The 21,495-nt window shown below is 40.5% G+C and overlaps 1 protein-coding gene across 2 annotated transcripts; it reads left to right on the top strand.

The window, feature by feature from the left end:
- The first annotated feature begins 4,610 nt into the window (after positions 1-4,610).
- Positions 4,611-13,802, top strand: tbx3a (T-box transcription factor 3a). Of its 2 annotated transcripts, none has more exons than XM_079524107.1 (7): positions 4,611-5,584; positions 6,688-6,955; positions 7,355-7,501; positions 8,625-8,701; positions 9,481-9,638; positions 10,312-10,928; positions 11,849-13,802. In XM_079524107.1, exons 1-7 carry the CDS (start codon positions 5,181-5,183, stop codon positions 12,287-12,289), a joined length of 2,112 nt encoding a protein of 703 aa, XP_079380233.1. In that variant the 5' UTR covers positions 4,611-5,180; the 3' UTR covers positions 12,290-13,802. The 2 variants fall into 2 exon arrangements, with proteins under 2 accessions (XP_079380233.1, XP_079380232.1); XM_079524106.1 differs by having other exon boundaries at positions 6,688-6,970.
- Positions 13,803-21,495: the final 7,693 nt, after the last annotated feature.

The following is a 21,495-nucleotide window of genomic DNA, read 5'->3' as shown; positions in this document are numbered from 1 at the left end:
ACTGACAAGGAAGACTGTGCCTCTCGACAACAAACGCATAAATACAGTAGAAAAACAGTATTTATACTATTGCAAACTTAATAAAAAAGGAACCAGAGGACTGCTCTGTTTCCCATTTGCCATTGTTTGTTTTATAGCATGCAAAACTGGTTTCAGTAAGATTCTGTGTTCTTCAGTCCAATAATGAAGATACTTATCTACAAGGGCTGACAAAGGGTGGCATGTAACGTGAAATAAATACACAGTCCACACACAACTAATTACCATGAACATCCATACAGCTCCCATGCAGCTGCAGCGGAGTAAACTTGACTGCTGTTTGTTGCATTATGCTCTACTGCTGATGCATGCCTAGACTGAATTGTTCAGATAGGACTGTTTGGTAATGATAGTCCTGATAATATGAATGAGTGTTGTTATGAGTGTTGTTTATACGGTGTAATAGCTACAGACTAAATTGATGATACATTTTACTTGTTTAGGAATCATTCAAAAGTTGCATTCCAACTGCAATATCATCATGCTAACTTATAAATAAACATAATACAAACAAATCGAATTGCACTACCATTTTCCCTGTCAATTTGCAGTCGATGCAGTGTTGTCGATAAACACATCCCCTAATTAACTAAAATAGTTTCTCATCAATACCTGTACCAGGCCAGTGGAAGAATTGATGAGACCAAGGGTTGACTTGCATAAAAAATGACTGACAGGTACAAATCATTGACAGGTAAAGAGTTTATCATGCTTCTAGCAGATTGACTAAACCATACAGGCGATTCTAGAAAGTGCATTTCACAATTTCTGTCCATTCAAGCCAATAGCTCCAATTGATCAATATGAGTTCCACCTAAATCTTTAGAGTAAATGGTTACCATTTAGAAACACATTATAGTGTCAATTGCCTCCAACGCGCGTGCACGCACACACACACACACACACACACACGCACGCACGCACGCACGCACGCACGCACGCACGCACGCACGCACGCACGCACGCACGCACGCACGCACGCACGCACGCACGCACGCACGCACGCACGCACGCACGCACGCAGGATCAGGATGTCCATAATGAAGTTTGGGATAACTGAAATATAGCTGAATGGACTAACCTTGTGTTGTTTCCTTTCCATATCACACTGAGTTAGGGCTGATGACTGCCACCAGACGACATCCTCCATTCAGCATAGGTGCCACCAAGTCTGTCCAAGCTTATCATTTACAATCTGCAAATAAACAGCACAGCACACATTACATCACTTACAGCTCCATGATCAATTCTAGGAATGTCATTGATGGTTTACTTAATGAACTGACCAAGTGGTAGAGACAGCATTATAGTTTGGACATAAAGCATTGTAAACCATGACCACCACTTAAGCCTTATTCTTCGCTGTATAACAAATTGTGAAAATAGAACATATTTTGGTATTTTTTTAAATGTTGAACATTTTTGGTCCATTTCTTTTTAACTATAATGACGGCCAAAATATAGCTGAATGTTCAGTTAATTTAATTTTGTTTTATCGATGACATCTACAGAAACCTGGGAGTGACATAGATAACTATAAGAAACAAACATTAGGTATAGGATAAGCAACTGGTTAGACTGAACAGCTGAAAAGTTAAAGGCATTTGTTTTCCATTTGAATGCTGTCTTTGCTCGCCACATTGTGGGAAAGCAACCCTCTACAGAAAGTACCGGTATGTATGTGGACACTGGACAGCAGTGGACTCTTCAATGTTGCATGCTATTTATCAGACAGCGTTAAAATCCACACTGTCCTTTTGCACTGCCAGGAATCACCCACCCACACAGAGTGAGAGATTTTAGAGCCTGTCTAGACAAATATACTGCCCTTTTGATTTTGATATACATGATCACAGTGGATGTATAAGAGGCAAGCATTGACAAAGTCAGCCTCATCAATCAGTTGTGTCAGCGGAGACCTTTTTTATGGCCTCTCGGAGTCCCTGAGAGCCCTAACCCTGTAAAAGTTTATATAGTGTATTGACCATTCTCTGGGTTGCTTAGCTAATGAAGCTGCCTGGGCCAAAGAGAGACTGAAAGGCTACTGCCGTGTCAACACTACTTCCTATTTGATGACACCTTCCACTAAATTGAAATGTGCTGCTAATGGGGGCAAGTGTTTAAAGAAGAATAAGCCCCTGTAATTGGCACAAGCCTGACCTCACATACAAAGGGGAGGCCACTAAGCCCGTTGTGGACTGGTTCATTTTGGGTCTGTTGTGGCCGTATATATGGCTCATGATGCAGTTATACATGTCATGTATATTTAAATTCTTCCTGAGGGACAGAATGCTGTGACCTGCAACAGCTTGTCATATTTTTCACTATACAGCAGATCGGAATGCAAGACATATAAGCCATGTCCTGTATCTCCACTAATTACTGTGAGATAAACACATGTGTTGCTGCACACACACACACACACACACACACACACACACACACACACACACACACACACACACACACACACACACACACACACACACACACACACACACACACACACACACACACACACACACACACACACACACACACACACACACACACACACACACACACTTTAACTTGAAACTAGTTTCTCAGTGAAAAACTTGAATGAACTCAAATATTCTCCCAAGCATGAGCATGACACCTGAGGCCCATCCACAAGTCCTCACAACACGGCTAGAGTGGTGGAGGTATCTTCTTTAAAATCGATACACTATTTTAGTCTTGCTAAATCTTTACAATGTATAAAAACAGAAAGGCAACAAGTAAATCTTTACAATGTATAAAAACAGAAAACCAACAAGTAAATAACATTTCTTGATATTCTGGTGAAATACATTTAACTTTTGAAGTATTAACTCCAAGTGCAGGGCTCAGCAATATAATGTCTCTGTCAATATATGGAATATATGGTGAAATCAGTGGAGCCTATATTCCTAACGTGCATATCTGAGGCATTCTCAAAGACTTTGGGTGACAATCGCTCCTGGGGGCTTTGAGTAGGACCTTGGAGTCAGACAATTGGCTGAGAATTGATGGTCAATGTTTGTCCAGGGTGACTGACTATGGCCATCATTCTGTGTAGTTTACTTGTGAAATAATCATTAGGGTTTGTTGTGTAGAAGCCTGTATGGCGCTGTCTAGACAGAGCATCGTTTTACAATGGAGCAATATTTTGGAGGATTTGATCGTAAGTTAGCAAAAGCTGCAGCTTTTCTTATTGGTGTTTTGTGACAATATAGTATATTGTGACAAATAAATAACAATCTATTGGCCTATAACAGGACAAAGAGTATAGTCCAAAAATAATGGCATAATTCATGGTGTTTATATAGATAAAAAAAGTGTGGCCCAAAATGTATAGGCTATATGTCCAGTCAGATAGTGATAGATCATGATAATAGCGGGTAGATTACATGCATATACTATCAATATGGATCCATGTAAAAGAGACTATCATCTCTCTATAGTCTATGAAACTTATAGACACACCAAAGCCTATAGTTGCCTCTCAGACTGACTTGTCATCCCTTTTAAAAACAAATAAACAATTAGGCAGGCTGCAGGGAAGACTTGGATGAAAAAAATGTGTGGTAGCCTAAGGGAAATAATGAAATAATACAGATCACAGACATGTATAGATAGTCTATATAGCTTGTCAAAATAAATATAAACTAAAAGTAGCCAGTCAACTCTAAAACACATGCCCAAAGTCAATCAATCCACATGATCAAATGTCATACAACAATCCGCGGACGTTTGGCCGGCGTTATACAACTTCTACGGTCATATTCTTAAATAAGATTAACATTGCATATAACTTGTCATCGAGCCCCGCTCCAGTCAGCCGATCAAATTTCCCTATCATTTCACAATGAGATTTTGCAGTGGAAGGATCCTCTATAACGCTCCGGTTGGTTGGACGAAATTAAAAGTCAGCAAAAACGCTCGGACTGCGTATTGGAATTAAGGAAGAATAATAGTCTACTAATGTATATAAATGAACGGAATATAAAATGTAATTCTTAAAAAAAAAAGAAAGAAAAACAGAATCCCCGAGAATGCGGTTTACATGTTTGTGGGGGAAGCGACAGCTTTGGTGCTCTGTCTATGCGAGACGGGAGACAAGAGCTCGAGCTCCGGCTCGGCTGCTCTCCCTTCGCTGGGTCCCACAGACCGACCGATAGCGCAACTTCCATTCTAATGATGTTGACATATTCACACAACATTGACGGAGGTATAGTGGTGTTTCACGGCAAGCCTTTGAGTTTCCAAACACCTTTTTATAAGTCTGAAGTCTGTCCCCTCCACCCGACCTGTTAAAACCACGCCTACGGAGCCACACAATTGGTCCGAAAGCGTCAAAGAGCCAATCAACAGAGCCCTGCTCCTCGTAACATGCAACACATCCATACAGTATGAAGCCTATGGGCACAGAAGCGCTAGGAAAATCTTAGTGCTGGGACCTTACCACCTCTCTGCCGTCAGCGGACTCCTTTCACTGCGTACGCTTTTTGACTGAAATGTGTGTGTGCATAAAAGAGAGACGTATACAGCGCGTGTGTGCGTGTGACGGTGCATGTCTGGAACAAGTAAAGGCAGAGGAATTATTCGTCGCTATCGAAATATTTCAACACGTTGCTTTCGCTGGAGGACTGAAGCCAATAAGAGGGGACGCATTTTAACAGGAATGCCGATATCGTAAACAGCGGCCAGAAAAGAAGCAACACCGCAGTCAATTAAAAAGAGACTCGACCTTCTTGGTTTAATTCCACTAATGTGCAGGAAACTGTGGAGCCTATAGAAAGGTGTCCGATGTCTGTCGATGTCTGAAGAAAATATTTCTCTCAACACTCTTGAAGATTAACGAAGAGAACTTTTTTTTACCCCTCGTTTATCTTCGCATGTCTTTAGAAGTGAGCGAACGGCAGTCGGCTCAGAATTCCCCGACAACTTGTGGAAAATACGTGGATGTTAATTTCTGACAGATTTGCGGCTGGATTTTGACCAATTTACAGACATTTAATTTCCCCTTTTATTTTATCTTTTGTTTTCTGTTTTGTTTTCTTCGACCGTCCTGTACGCAGACAAGGCTATACTGTGAATTGCTATAAATCAAATAAAAACGCACGCTACCAGGAACTTGGATGAGCTTCCTGATGAGAGACCCGGTCATACAGGGATCAAGTATGGCATATCATCCGTTTTTACCTCACCGGGGTCCGGAATTTGCCATGAGCGCAATGTTGGGACATCAGCCTCCCTTCTTCCCGGCCCTGGCGCTCCCTCCGAACGGCTCCCTTTCGCTCCCGGGCGCCCTGGGAAAGCCGATCATGGACCAGCTGATGGGAGCCGCTGAGACCGGCCTTCACTTCTCGGCTCTGGGGCTGGGGCTCCAGGGGCTGGGGCACCAGGCTCACCTTAGGCCAATGAAGACTCTGGAACCCGAAGAGGAAGTGGAGGATGACCCCAAAGTTCACCTGGAGGCCAAGGAACTTTGGGAAACCTTCCACAAGCGAGGGACTGAAATGGTGATCACAAAATCCGGAAGGTAAATAGCAGTTTAGTGCATTCCCATATCTACTATTAGGCCTATGCGGACTGACACGCACCAGTTTAGCACTTTATGGAGGCACATTCTGATTATTCATACGCTGACAGTCCTCTCTCGATCATTGATTTATTGATGGATGCTTGGAAATGGACCTCTACGGATCCTCTGACCAACATTTTGATTTTGTATACTGTATACATGCCTCTGGGCTCTGGTGGCTATATCATTTTTTTAAATCAGTCAACTGAATACAGTGCAAAAAATATCCGGCAGACATTTGGCCCACATATAATAGGCTAGTGACTATAGCCTATTATATGTGGGCCAAATGTCTGCCGGATATTTTTTTGATACACTAGCCGCTATAGTATCACCCTACGAAATAAGAATACGAATACGAACTCAACTCTCACAATTTAGTAGGTATAATAACACCTTTAGTCTGCACATTTTGTGACACACATTAAGGCATCATATAAGTTCCCGGAAGCCTAACTTGACTCCTAAATTATGTAAGTTTGAACCTAAACTTTAGCCTACAGAAAGTTTCAGGCCAGCATTTCACATAATATCTTCATCATGATGAATACAGTCCGAATTATGCTTAATTGTCTTTTTGTAAAAGGCCGATTTGCATCATGTATTACTCTTATAACAAATTATTATTCAAACCAGTATTTTTAAGCATTATAGCTACCCGATGAGGGTAATGCTGTTTTGTTATAGCCAGCCATTATTACACATCTAAACTTATATAGCATACTCATAGTTTAAATAACTGAATATTTTATGATTACTTTATTACATTACATTTTAATAACCAACTATCAGTTGTTATCAGTGTACTGTGCAGCCCTGACAAGATTATTTTCGTCATCACGGCACCATACAAAGATGGCTGCTCCGTGTGTGTGTGTGTGTGTGTGTGTGTGTGTGTGTGTGTGTGTGTGTGTGTGTGTGTGTGTGTGTGTGTGTGTGTGTGTGTGTGTGTGTGTGTGTGTGTGTGTGTGTGTGTGTGTGTGTGTGTGTGTGTGCCTGCGTGTACGCGCGTAATAGAAACCAGTACAAAAGATATATTCTTTCTTTTTTTCATTCCACAGGCGAATGTTTCCCCCTTTCAAAGTGAGATGCACTGGCTTGGACAAGAAGGCAAAATACATTCTTTTGATGGATATTGTTGCAGCAGACGACTGCAGGTACAAATTTCATAATTCACGCTGGATGGTGGCAGGGAAGGCCGACCCCGAAATGCCAAAGCGGATGTACATTCACCCGGACAGTCCAGCTACTGGTGAACAATGGATGTCAAAAGTCGTCAATTTTCACAAACTCAAGCTGACAAATAACATTTCCGACAAGCATGGATTTGTAAGTTCAGCTAATGTGTGTAATTCTAATTTCTTATTTACGCACCTTCACACGTAGCATAGGCTAATAGCTCATTGAATATACATATATTTTGCATGTCAGTATTACCTCATCGTATAATATATTATACCACAATAATCAGAAATGTCAATCTGTATTTGTTGGCATTATTTGGGGTGAAATTTGGACTGCAATAAAATTAAGATTGTATTGCTTATAATGCATGAATCATATTCAATTTAAAATGTAATCAATTGTAAGACTTCATTCCCCACCATGACTCAAAAGTCATGGTTTTAGAATTGTCATTTTAGCCATATGTGTTAGATTACATTTTATGAATTGGAACAACGATTACATAATCACAGCTAACAACAGTGTTTTTTCTCTCCGATACAGACCATTCTAAACTCCATGCACAAATACCAGCCCCGATTTCACATCGTGAGGGCCAACGATATACTCAAACTCCCCTACAGTACATTCAGGACTTATGTTTTCCCTGAAACGGATTTCATCGCTGTGACTGCATATCAAAATGACAAGGTGAGTGAAATTAGTTTTTTGTTTTGCTTGTTTTTTTTTTCTTGAAATGCTTTTTCAAGATATATAGTCTACTCTAAGCAAAAAATAAAATGCAATCTGAGTTCCAATGCGCTGAATATGTCATGAAGCCTTGCCCTTAGCATTCCCCCTTTGCTCTCCCCCTTTGCTTTCCCATTTTGTAATCATGAAATATGAATGACATAAGGATGTTTGCGCTGAAGGATATCAACCTCTTGTTCAGCCATGGCTATAGAAATTTTAAATTCCCCAGAATGTATGTCATACAGCAGGCTATATGTACATTTTATTTAATCACATGGAAAGGATTTAGCAACGGCAGACTCCCTCCTTCAACCTCGCGCTCCCTCTCGCTACCTCCGTGTGTACGCGTTTCTGCGCCCGTACGCGTGCGCGACAAGGGGAGAGAGAGAAAGGGGGGGGGAACTCAATGTGCAGTGCAGCAGAGCAAAACGGGGGAGCATTTTGTTTGTAACAGCCTGGGCTGGTAACATTTTGTCCCATATGTGACATAGAGCTAATCAAAATCATCTCTCACGCTAGCTTTTTGATATCAAAGAGAGATGAAGGTTAAGTGTTACTTCTGGCCACCGGTGTCAGGCAAAAAAGGGAAACAAGGGAAAAAGGGGGTTATAGGAAAGGTTATAGGCTAAATGTTTTGCATGCAGGAATCTAGGCTGAGAAGTATAGCCAATGTTGCCAAATTGTGCACATACTGGATGAGAGGGAGAGGGGAGGGGCGGCAGTGGGAGAGGAAGTAAGGAGGGAATTCTGCAGAGGTTTACACACTGAAACACAGCATATCCCCCCATCCCCTCTCTCTCTCTCTCTCTCTCTCACACACACACACACACACACACACACACACACACACACACACGCACACGCACACGCACACCCACACGCACGCGCACGCACACAAACGTTTTGTTTTTGCTTTTGTTGGTCATAATAATTCCAATTCCCATCGTTTGAAATGGAAGAAATATACTATATTGCTATGGATGTGAACGATGAAGAATTTAACAGTAGACCTATAGGCTATAAAATCTTTATAGATGTTTAATTGTCCATATTTAGACCCGTAAATTCTTTATGATTGCAGATAACCCAGCTGAAAATTGACCATAATCCTTTTGCGAAAGGATTCCGTGACACCGGAAATGGGAGACGGGAAAAGAGGTAACATAAAACAGAACGATCCTTACCTTACTGCAGCAAAAAAGGTGAAAAAAAGACACCTGTTGTCAAATTGTATAGACAGGGACAGTGGTTTTAAAAGAGCAGCATGACGTTCGCGTTAATCCACGAAGGATGATTAATACAATTATTTTACTTTTGAGAGAGAGAGAGAGAGAGAGAGAGAGAGAGAGAGAGAGAGAGAGAGAGAGAGAGAGAGAGAGAGAGAGAGAGAGAGAGAGAGAGAGAGAGAATAATAATAATAAGGCTAGATAGTATGATAGACTACACGCGTGGGAAAACATTAGCTTATGTTAGGTTAATTTCGTTGAGTAGAATTTACTATCTAAACCATAATTGTGTACAAATGTTTCAGGATTGTGGCTAAAATGTTCTGTGAAGTCTGAAATAAAATGAATCCGCTCGAATTGGCATGAATTGAGACAATCGCTATACAGTATGAGCCTGTAGCCTATACTGTAATTTACGCATTCTGACATATTCTCATCTGTTATTGTGCAGCTAAATGTGCTGGCTATGTTGTAAAGTAGGCTACAAAGTATAAGCCGCCAGTGTTCATTTATCCATTTTTCGTAGGCCTATACTCTCGGAATTATAGTCTACTGTTGCAACAACTGTGTGGGGTGTCCAGTTTAAATCGAGTATGGTCTCACACTATAGCATGCCATGAGCCGTCCTTAGCTTTCTCCTTGGACGGCTCCTTTTTTTTTTTTTAACGCGAGAACAGTGTCGATCATAACCTGCGTGGCTTATGTGTATAGGAAACAGCTGGCGCTGCAGTCCATGCGCTCCTATGAAGACCATCAGAAGAAAGAGAACGGGGCTTCAGACGACTCGCCTGGCGAACAGGCTTCGTTTAAGTGCTTTGGTCAGGCCTCGTCCCCTGCGGTGTCTACCGTGGGGCCTCCTCATCTGAAAGGTACGCTGATGCGTTGCATAATCTGTGGCGTCAATCACAAGTTTGAGATGTCCAGTGTAATAAAATGAAATAAAGACTATCATGTTTATTGGGTATTTTCTGTGAGTGTGCACACACTGAGAGTGAAATACTCATTGCATGAGTGCAGTGCACGCTAACTGCATTTAACGTATAGTAGCTATAGGCCTGTAGGCTATTGGCACACTTAACACATGCAGTCTTGAAAAAATATGCATAATAGGCCTATCATGTTTTTCAGTATACTTCAATAAGCATCGATCTCGGTAGCCAACACGCATATAAATCGAATGCGTGGAAAAACTATCCTACCCTTAATCATTTTCTAATGGTTATCTAAAATGCAAATGACATGGCTTAGCTGGTAAATAGCCTACAAAAAGACAATGCATGCCATTTTTGTACACAATGGTGTAAATATGTTAACATTCTAATGCAATTTTGAATTTAGTGTCATATACCACTCAATTGGTCAGACGTTTGCAGATCAAGTGCAGACACTGTTCCGATTGCAAGGCTCCAAAGAAAAGCGGATTAAGAGTTCATGTTAGGCTCAAACACACTGGAGAAACACAGACTACAGATCATAAAAAATATAATGTGCGAAAGAGCTAATCACATAACGTCATTATTGTCCCTCTCATTTTTGGTATAGATTTCTGCGACAGTGATGAGGACAGTGATGACGAGAGCAAAGACGGCAACATCAAAGATGGTCCCGATTCTAGCAAGATTTCCACGACCACGGAGGACGGGAAGGATCACGAAGCGAGTCCAGCCAAGTCTCACCAGTTTGCCAGCAGTGACTCCACCAGCAGGCCTAGAACTGAGAAAAGCCAAGCGGATTCACGACAGAGCCCCATCACCCTCATCTCCAGCACCACCCGTTCTGGGGAAGACCTCAAGAGCCCCAGCAGGGACCCGCCTAAAGGAGAGGAGTGCAGGCCCATAAAGGACAGTTTTATGCCCTTGACTGTTCAGACTGACAGTGCGCACTTGGGCCACGGTCAATTTCATAATTTCGGATTTCCAACGGGTCTAACAGGACAGCAGTTTTTCAATCACTTAGGGGGAGCGCATCCTTTTCTCTTGCACCCCGGTCAATTCAACATGGGGGGTGCTTTCTCAAACATGGCCGGCATGGGTCCCTTACTAGCAGCGGTTTCATCTGGTGGAGTTAGCGCCATGGACACGGCAAGCATGTCGTCACCCGGCTTGACAGGAGCGCATGGCCTGCCTTTTCATCTGCAGCAACATGTCTTGGCATCACAGGTAAAACCTGTTTTTATTAGCCTATAGCACCACTGTTTCCCGGAGACTTGTGTTTATATTTCGCCAATTACCTCAGCTCCAATAGGGTGTAGTGTCACTTCCATCAGTTTCTTTCATTAAGGCAGATTATAATTGAGTTGTTTATGGTGTGTGCATGCAAGCATGTGTCTTGTTTAGTCAATTTAACGTAATTCAGTGAAACATTAGCCAATTGTATTTTTGACTGATTCAATTATAAACCACACTTCATTACATTTCCGTGGGCACTGCAGTTATGGATTTAAATTGTGTCAATTCTTTATAACAACAGATGGTTGCAAGTATTTAAGACGCTAGAAGACCACCAGGCACTGGAAACCTGGTGTTAGGGAATGGTGTTGATATGAGCTCATTAATTCTGTGTTTTGGAGGCAAAATGGCGAATGTTTTAAAACCCCTTCCTGATTTGGGGAGGGAAACAACATGGTTTAATACAGAACAGATCTGCCCTTTTCATGTAGCCTACACCCTCAACGGATGTTAGTAGCCTAATAACTGCTACAAAGTCCTGTTTCTGCATGCTGTTTATATTACCGGTATGCGGTATTCTACTTGAATATATTTGTTATATTTGCCGTAATTTACAATTCAAGATCAAGTTGTAACGTATTTTAAGCTATGGGTCTCTAAAAAAAACTCCCATTGGTAAGATTTGGGGGCTATAGCTATAGGCCTAACTATAGGCTATATACAACAGACAGTCTCCATCATTACTCAGCCCAAAAACGTTTAGTGTGCATGTTTACTTCATAGTATATGGTTGTGTTGTGTATCGTATGATTCGTGTCTCCACGCTCATTGTGGGATACGACGAGTGTGTATAGGCTATATAATTTAATACTAAAGGGGACTCACGCTCAGTCTCGTCCCTTTTCCCACAGGGCCTTGCCATGTCGCCTTTTGGGAGTCTGTTCCCCTATCCCTATACGTACATGGCAGCAGCTGCGGCGGCCCAATCCGCTGCCCAACAGTCAGTACACCGGCATCCTTTCCTGAATGCGGTGCGCCCTCGCCTCCGGTACAGCCCCTATTCCATCCCCATGAGTGTGCCGGATAGCACGTTGCTCACCACCGCGATGCCCTCCATGGCCGGCCTGGGGGCTGATCTGAAAGGGGACGGCGTTTCCTCCAGCCCGGTCTCCGCTGCCCTGGACTCCACGTGCGAGGTAACCAGCCGCTCCTCCACCATTTCGTCGGGCTCGGTGTCCATGTCTCCAAAAACGTGCACGGAGAAAGACGCCGCTAACGAGCTGCAGAGTATACAGCGGCTGGTCAGTGGACTCGATTCGAATCAAGACAGGCCGCGGAGCGTGTCGCCATAGACTATTTTTCTCCACGTGCTTCACGGTGCTTGATCGTTTCTGTTTTTGTTGTCTGATGAAAATGTTGACAGCGATGAAGACACTAACAGCTGGAGGATGCCCATAGATTAATGCGGGTTTAAAAGGAAAACTCTGTTGGACTGTTGGACATTTTAGATTTTGAAATGCACTTTGGTTAAATACACACATGATTATGTATAATTCTGTATTTGTTAAATTAAACAATACTTCCTTTATTATATATTTTTTACTTTTTTCTGTTAGGCCTATTTGATTACCATACAAGTATTGAAACGGAAGTGTTGGATGGCATGGATGTGATGTGACTCACACAGATCTATAGGAGAAGTTGCTGCTGTGTGTCCTATCTCCTAACTTTATTAGTGGCCTACACGTGTTGCTGTCTGAAACGACTACATTTGTTTGGATAATATGCACTCTGGTTTTGCTTATTTGAATTCATTTCCGTATTCCTTATAAAGACTGCTGTATTTTGTTGTAACCTATTAATTGGTCGGAAATACTAACTTCTAAAACCCTATCTACCTTTACTATAGGTAGGCCAAACGTTGCATGGGTCCTTAATTGAAAGCCAGCACAGCTCTCTCTCTCGACTGATGTTGTTTTAACAATCAAATTGATACGACAACCAAGGAAAAAAACCGATTTGTTTGAAATATATTTCACTCGCTCCTCTGACCTCGGTTGATACGTTTTTCTATAGAATTAGGGTCAACGTTTTCAAACGAATTTGCTGTGATTCATTACATTACGTTTAAAATCAATATTCTGGCACTTGTTCAAATGAGCCAGGAATAATAAGAACAGAGGTTATGGCATAGCCTATACGAGTGTTGAAGACTGCCCTGAGCATGCTGAATTTAGCCTATATTCACCGGGCAAAGGGAATCTGAATTACAATTAAAAGGTAGTAGGCCTAGTATTGGTTTTAACTGTAAATAGTGCTATATAAAATATTTATGTAATTATTTCATATTGATATTGCGTGTAAATACGACGGAGTAGTTTGTTTTAGGGATCTGTTCTTAATTTATTGTCGATATACCTGTGTAAAGATAGTTTGTGGGCTATTATCCTTATTTTTGCCATCAACATTTTATATCCCCCCTTTACCCCGAATATCCACAGAACTAGTTATTCACACTCACGTGCCATTGTACTTTCACCTTTATCTGTTGTTTGTGTGTGAAGTGCTACTGTTCTAATGGATGAAAAATCGACAACACACTGCACCATATGGCTGGGGGGGAAAAAAGAAGAAAAAAAAAGTTTCCTTTTTGAGAAGAGAAAAGGTGTCGTCAAAAGTATTTTGACTATTTTTCTGATATTCAAATACAGTTGCAGCCTGATAGTGAAAGTGCCGCATCTATAGATCGAAATATGAAGGTTTCTCTTGTGTTTCTTAAGTTTTCAGTGGGTTATGTTGTATTGGATTCATGTCTAGTTTACAACATCAACATCGTGTTCTTGAAAGTTTCAATAAAACGTTGAAATGCAGTCTCAAAACGTGTCTCTCGCTTTATGTCAATGTGGTAGACATAATTTGATGTATTACCCCAACATCGCATATAAAAAATAGTATATAGATGGAGTTTAGGATATTTGTACTCAACCGGGATATGTCACTCAGCCGTTCAATTTGGAGCAGCCTTTTTGTTTTGTTTTTCAACCCACTCTAGTCCACTCCAGTACGCACATGTCCAGATATCAGATTAGACTGCGTTCAAAGAGTTCAATTAAGATAAGTCTTGCAGAAACAGATAGCCTACTGAGCCCTACTCTCAGTTCCATATACAGGCTTCCATCATACCTGGAATTCCTACCTGGAATTCCTACCTGGACAAGGGGTCGCGCAAAACTAACTTTGAGCACGTTTTTATGGGTCCACAGAGTCGCCTATGATCGTTTATTTCAGTCAACTTGAGCACTCAAGAATGTAAAAAAACTAGATTGCCCTCTCCATTGCGCCTGGAGTCATGAGTTTATCAACATCATATCTTTATTTGTATATTGTATAGTTAATATCTAACCAGCATGGCGCTAGGGAATTGGGGTAAACACGACACCAACTATCTCAATTGTTCTGTCTTATTGCTCACCTGGCGCCTTCGATGGGCTATCTACTCGACTTTATTGCACGGAAGGCGGCGGTGCGTCTGCAATAATGCCCATCAGGAATCTCCACTTTGGCGTGCCAGACCAGACGCAACGCCCCCAAGTGGCCACAGCCGCGCTTACCACAGCGATAAGAAACCACAGGACAAGCCCCGGGTGAGAGCTTATTGCGGAGTCAAGTGATAAGGTTATATGCACAGCAAAACCCCGAGTGATAGTGTTAGTTTAACTCCGAGAGTGACGCTAAAGTCAACACTCAGCATTTTGCTATATGTGTGAGTTGGGATATCATCCTGTGAATTACCAAATGAGCAAACTAAGAAAAATAAATATATGCCTATATACATTGCCTAAATTGCGTCAATTATGGCCCGAGTGGATTAATAGTGATGATGTAACGCTTTACCACGAGCAACATGCCTCATCATGCCTCGTCTGCGCGACAGATTCATTATTGATTGATTGATTGAATACTCCATTAACAGTGTGCAGAAAAGTACAGGTCGGTCTGCTAAGAGGATTTAAAAACAAAGAAAAGCTTGTTTCCATAACAGTATAGGCTAATAGGCTAATAGGCAAAAACATCATATCAAACGGTTAAAAATCAAAACAAAAAAATAGTAGGGGTACAAGGGGGGCGGGTAAAAGTGGAATCAGTTATCTATGTTATGGTGGCCTACACTTTTTGGTTTGATATTCGTTATAGGCCCATGCACTGTGACGAGAAACATTTGAACACTAGGCCTATACTAACTTAGCCTATACACTTACTAAGCCATACTTCTACAACACACGAGCGGTTATAGCCTATACAGTACAGCTATATAGGCCTACACTATGCATATGCTATTGCTGCTACTACTGCTTATAGGCTTCTCGCAATATACTCGTATAAAGCGTGCGCGGCGCACACCCCGAGTCCGACAGAGGGGGGATATATATAAGAGCAAAATGTCTGCCAAACATATAGTCATATCCACTGTAATTCAGTCACCAATTGCCCCAACATATCACCTTCAATTATCTGAGAATGAGGGTCAAAGACACGAGGAGCGTAAAGCCTATTCTTTGGCTATCTCTGTTACATTCCCATTTAATATCATACAATCTCCATTACTCGTGCACCTGCCATCAGCTTTGGTGCTGCAGCTGAGCTCCCCAGAGGCCCGGTTTACACCGATAGCAAGCGCACTTTGCACTAATCCGCACACCTGTGCAGTCGCGTTTTCACACGGAGTTGTTTTTTTCTTCTTCCCCACACTGGAGTGCATGGGATGACTTCAGGACAGTCGTTTTGTTTGAATTTGTGCTCCAGCCTCCAAGGACTTCTTCCGTGTTTCTGGAGGCCATTGTTAATTAAATTGAAATACAATATCTGTCTCCTGCATACGCCAGTGAATGAGTCACCTTCAGAGTGTAGAAACCATGTGTCTAAAATGGGAGGAGGGTTGGAAGAGTCCATTAGGTATTTGCCAACTGTCTAGTAGCCTAGTACTGACTGACCACTACAGTATATCCTCGCTCTGAATGCATGCCATGAGTCTGTTGCACCACCCAGTGGCCGGTTCTGCTGCCCTTCTCTCACTGTCCGTCCTTCACCAGATTACATTACAACACTTGTATTATTTCACCTTACTTTAACTTGCCAAGAAAAGCTCGACTCAGTCACATGCTTATACCGTATAGGCTACTAGTCCTTTATATTCAGAACTCAAACGCAGCATTACCCTATAGACTACTCGCATTTCAAAACCAATTCATCTAGGTTTGTCCATATATTCAGTCAACTTTTAGCTATATTTATTTATTTTCAAAAGCTTAGTGGTTCATTTGAATTTCGCCTGTTTTAATCTGAGTGATGACACTTAAAAATAAGCAATAAAAGTCACAGTCGACAAACAACGCTATAGTGTTTGCTATATAGACAAAAAATTTCACGAAAAGGGAGTAGACCAAAATAAGTAGCAAAATAAAATACATATTATAGTTACATGTTTTTGTTAATGAATCAATGAACGAACTAATCAATTTATTAAACCAAATTAGTCTCGCTGAGTAATATCAAGTATAGATGGTATAATATACAAATAACTATTACATTTGCTATGTATTAGTATAGTAGTAGTAGTAGTAGTAGTAGTAATAGTAGTAGTAGTAGTAGTAGTACTAGTAGTAGTGAAATGAAATGAAATGAAATGAAATGAAATGAAATGAAATGAAATGAAATCTATATTTACCCAGGGTATCTGGGCTAAGCTCAAGAACTTGTTTCCAGCCAGGCCCTGCTCATAGAACACATTTCATCGTAGTGGTTGATGCCTTGTTCAAGGGCATTTCAGCGGTGGTAATTTTAACGTGTCGGACGGCTGGTTCGAACTGGGAACCTTCCGGTATCTAGACCGCGCCGCTATCCGTTCGGCCACCGCTGCCACATAGTAGTAGTAGTAGTAGTAGTAGTAGTAGTAATTCCGAAAATTAAATACAATAAATTAACTGAAAATGACAAATAAACGGGGTTCTAAAACTAAATGGTTGCACAATATAGCGCATGGAATAGGCTTTGAAGTTATCTTCTGGTGCGCTCAGGTCATATTTGAATTTATAAGATACATGTATATATTATATCTCATTCATGTTTACAAAATAAAATATAGATACCTACTTGTATAGCCTATATTAATAATAATAATTGTAATAATAATAATAGTATAATACATAATAATGATACATATCAAAACACTGAATCGTTTGAATAAAATACCCATTCTGTTTTTTTCTCCAAATAACAAAAACAAAAAAATACATATTTCATTACATCGGGAGCACACTCCCTCCATCTTCCCTGAAAGTTTTGCAAGGAGTTTCAACATTTATTTTAACACTGTCACATGAAGTTAGTCATGTCAACTGAATAACTGTTGCATCTTTCTATGAAGGCTGCACTCTCATTGTAACACTGTAGAAACATCACATTGTAAACTGCATCTTGAAGAGGCCTTATACTGTGGTATATGGTGCATTGTGTGTTTTATTAGATCAGCTAGTCTAAAACATTTTCATGTCAAGGACGCCAAAATATGTATTTTGTGTTGGGGATCTTCTCTCCCCTGAGAGAAGAGTTGTGTTTAAAAATGTCAAAAATGTGAAACACTTTTCCAAGATTTTTTTCAACACATTCAAAAACAGCAGCTCTAACTTCACAGTGCGTTGCATTGCGATGCGCTGTCATGAGCTTGTAGACTAGCTATTTTTTGAATAGCCGAAGTATAGGTTAAGCGGTTAAACCGATCGTGATTCGTGAGGTTCATTGTTATACCAACTAATTTTGCTGGGGACCCCTTGGAACCCATTAAAGGACCCCTGGGGGTCCTCAGACCCCACTTTTCTGTTTAATTCGATTATTGTCTCTTTGAAGTTTGACGTGTTGTACTACAGTGCTGTATCTCTAAAGCATGTTTGTTTCCCCTTGCGTACGACAAAATACATCTTCAATCTTGGGACTGCAAATAATATAAGCATTGTTTCCAAGATAAACTTCCAGAAAGCCTGGTGGCCTGCAGATGAGCATAACTATGACATTGTTGATCGATGAGTCTCACTTGTGTGCGGAGACAAAAGAATGTAGATGAATTTGATTAAGCATATATCTCACACACACACACACACACACACACACACACACACACACACACACACACACACACACACACACACACACACACACACACACACACACACTTTATAAGCACATGTTTGCATGTAAAAGCACACAGTGTCATCATCAAATAACCATCAACCCCCCCCCCCCCCACCCCCCCCCACACACACACACACACACACACACACACACACACACACACACACACACACACACACACACACACACACACAGCACATGTTTGCATATAAGCACACGGTGTCATCGTGTGTAACCATCAAATACCCACATAGGCCTACACATTCACATAATTAATAACTGCAGCCAAACTTGAACATCACATGTGATACAACTGTTTCAACATACTGATTTCAAGTCTAATATTCTATTCAACACATATTTTTTGTATTGTAATGAACATTTATGACTATTTTCTGTACAACTTAGTTATTGTTCTGGTCGTTTCGGACAAATGTTTATGCATTTATGACCTTGCTTTTTCCAAGTGTTTCCTAAATAAAAAATGGCTTATTTGGTTGCAAACTAAAAGTGTACAGGTGATACATCCACTCTTAGGTTCAAAAGGGCAGTTGGATGTTTCCTAGTTACAAGTTGTTCAAATGTCAATAAGAAATATAGCCTATTTATCCATTTAACTATACTAGCCATTTGACAAATATTAATCTCAACACATGCAGGTGAACTTGTAGATCTGCTATTTTCAGTATTTCAGAAGTTTTTCTTAAAAAAAATGTTTTGTCTCAAAGTTTGACTGCATGGGCTCCAATTTATCGAGGGATCAGGTTCTATTCATGTATTATTATTATTAATCCTTTTATATAACAACATTTTTTGGCTTGGGTCCTTAATTAGTCAAATCAATGATAAATGCAGCTCTAAACCGGCCACTGATAACATAGTTCCCGAATTGTCTTTTTCTTGCGTCAAATCATAATCTTTATTTAGACCAAAAAGTGACAGGAAATCAAGTAAAGTTGAGAGGCATGCAATACAGATGTCAAACATTAGGCTACCCAGTCAACTACTGTACCAGTGCGCCCCCTATGGGAATCTTTAAAACAGGTTTGAGTGAATTGCACAAACAGGGAATTCATGTCAAATAACCATGGCATTATATGAGATGACAGCGCACTCTAGTGCCAAAACAAAGTAGTGCACGATTCATTTATTGCAATTCCTAATTCTTTTCATTTAATTCACTTCCTCATTTTCACTAAATTGGACTGTCCTCAAGTTGATAGTTATTGATAGTCATTGATAGTTGCCACTACACAAGAGGAGGAATGGTTGGAATATGTTCACACACACACACACACACACACACACACACACACACACACACACACACACACACACACACACACACACACACACACACACACACACACACACACACACACACACACACACACACACACACACACACACACACACACAGGGTTTCCAGGGGGTCCACAACTAAATGATATATAGCTATAGTAGGCTATAGGAACCAAGACCATTATAAATCCATATTGTTCCATTTATACACTCTCTGACTTAAATGAATACTGAGGATCTTATAGTGTAGATTGGACTCCCAGAGAATACAATCATATGAAATGGGGGCCCATTCCAATGCATATCAAACTGGGGGTCCATGAAATGTGATTATAACTGTATAACATTTGGTATTAAATAGATAGAAAGTTCAAGTCATAGGGAGAAATATGTGAAATATGTTTGTAGCTTTTATTAAACAGCATCACTGAAATTATGACAGCTCAATGGGAAATACAAAGTGTAGAAGTAAATAAAAATAATCCAATAACAAAAATAACATTTCCCTACGGCATTAATTCACATTTAATCTATAGTCACATTTAATCTATAGAGTGTTTTGAGTGGATTAAAGCATTTCCGATGAACACATATATCACGTCTCAATCATGAAAGCACTGTTAAAAGTTAAAGATCATAATCAGGCCACCAAAACTAATGTTGAACCTGAGACGGTAGGCTATTGTGAATTTTAGATACCCAACATTTTAATTCGTACACCAATTGATTTAGCAGAGCATACACACACGGGTAATGTGGCATGTGACCATGCAATTGGTGTTCAGAATACTCAGAGTTCATTTATATAAGTAGATCTATTCTAGCCAAAGAAAAGAGTGACACCTGGAAGGTGACACTTTTAGCTAGCTAGCCAAAGAAAAGAGTGATGCCGGAAGGTGACACTTATTGGATAGCTAGCCAAAGAAAAGTGTGGAGCCGGAAGGTAACAAGAAGTTGTGGAATGCAAATGTCATGTGTCTCAGTGTGACTGCCTGATTTACAGGTGGAAAACAAGGAGGAATGGATTGGACTCTGATCTTGTGAGAAGGTGCAGCACACAATGCTCAGTATATCACTCACTCCTCAAGTTACATTGTTTGGTAGGTCACTGATATATCTTTCTGGCAATCACACACATCCTTTGTTTCTGCAGCTGTCAACCCCAATCACAGTCAGTCAGAAAACACTGGCTTGGAGCTATAAAGGTGAATATTTTGTTGGCAAGGAGTCTAACAACAGGAAACTGTTGCCGATTCATATCATCACCGTTATTAAAAAAATATAGATCTTTAAGTTTAAGTGGGTATTTTGGGATTCTAGCATACAATCATAACTGCCTCGCTGATTTTTTTGTGTATACTGTGGGGACTTCAAGTATTGTCTTTGCCTTTTTTTTCTGTTTGAACAGACTTGTGAAGATAGTCCGGCAGCCAGGGGTGTGGAGTGGGAATTTTTTTTTAACCTAAAATATTGTCTATACACATCCATGAATCCACTTGCTGGCCGGCTGTCAGCATTGAGCAATTTATTTTATAGGGGTTTATATGTGACCAAACCATACCATTAACAACCATATAAGGCAAAAATGTCAACATTTCGTTATGCTTTAAGAAGCAAGGGTTTTTCATGATTCTGAATTCATTCCAAGCATTAGTTTTGCACAAAAAACACAGGGCAAAAAACATCAATGGTTGTTTTTAGCCATGGTTGTTTTTAGCCCAAAGAGTTTTTGTGCAAAACTAATTCTGGATTCAGAATCATGAAAACCCCCTAGTTTGACATGTCACAATGAAATTTGCCTTATATATGGTTCATGGTATGATCACATATATCCCCGTATAAAATAAATTGCTCAATACCGATAGCCGGTCAGCAACTGGATTCATGAATGTATGCTATATAGACAATATTTTAGGCCAATAAAAAAAAGACTATATACCAAATTTCCAACTTTAAACAAAAGAAGCATGTTGGCTGCCGGACTAAGATAAATATCCCTGAAACCTCAGCAGCTAATTCCTGACTTCCTGAATTATTCAAATTATCTCCAAGCACTGCTTTTTCCATAGAC

This window comes from Electrona antarctica (assembly GCF_951216825.1).
Source record: "Electrona antarctica genome assembly, chromosome: 16".
Classification (NCBI taxonomy): domain Eukaryota; kingdom Metazoa; phylum Chordata; class Actinopteri; order Myctophiformes; family Myctophidae; genus Electrona; species Electrona antarctica.
Note: the sequence above shows the minus strand (reverse complement) of the source record. Positions and strands in the feature narration are given on the sequence as shown.

Excerpts from the sequence above, each read along its gene's own strand:
- tbx3a (XM_079524106.1), top strand. The coding sequence starts at position 5,181 with ATGAGCTTCCTGATGAGAGACCCGGTCATACAGGGATCAAGTATGGCA. Across the intron at positions 6,971-7,354 it reads GATTTGTAAGTTCAGCTAAT|ACCATTCTAAACTCCATGCA; the intron begins GTGTGTAATTCT and ends TCTCCGATACAG. Across the intron at positions 7,502-8,624 it reads CTGCATATCAAAATGACAAG|ATAACCCAGCTGAAAATTGA; the intron begins GTGAGTGAAATT and ends TTATGATTGCAG.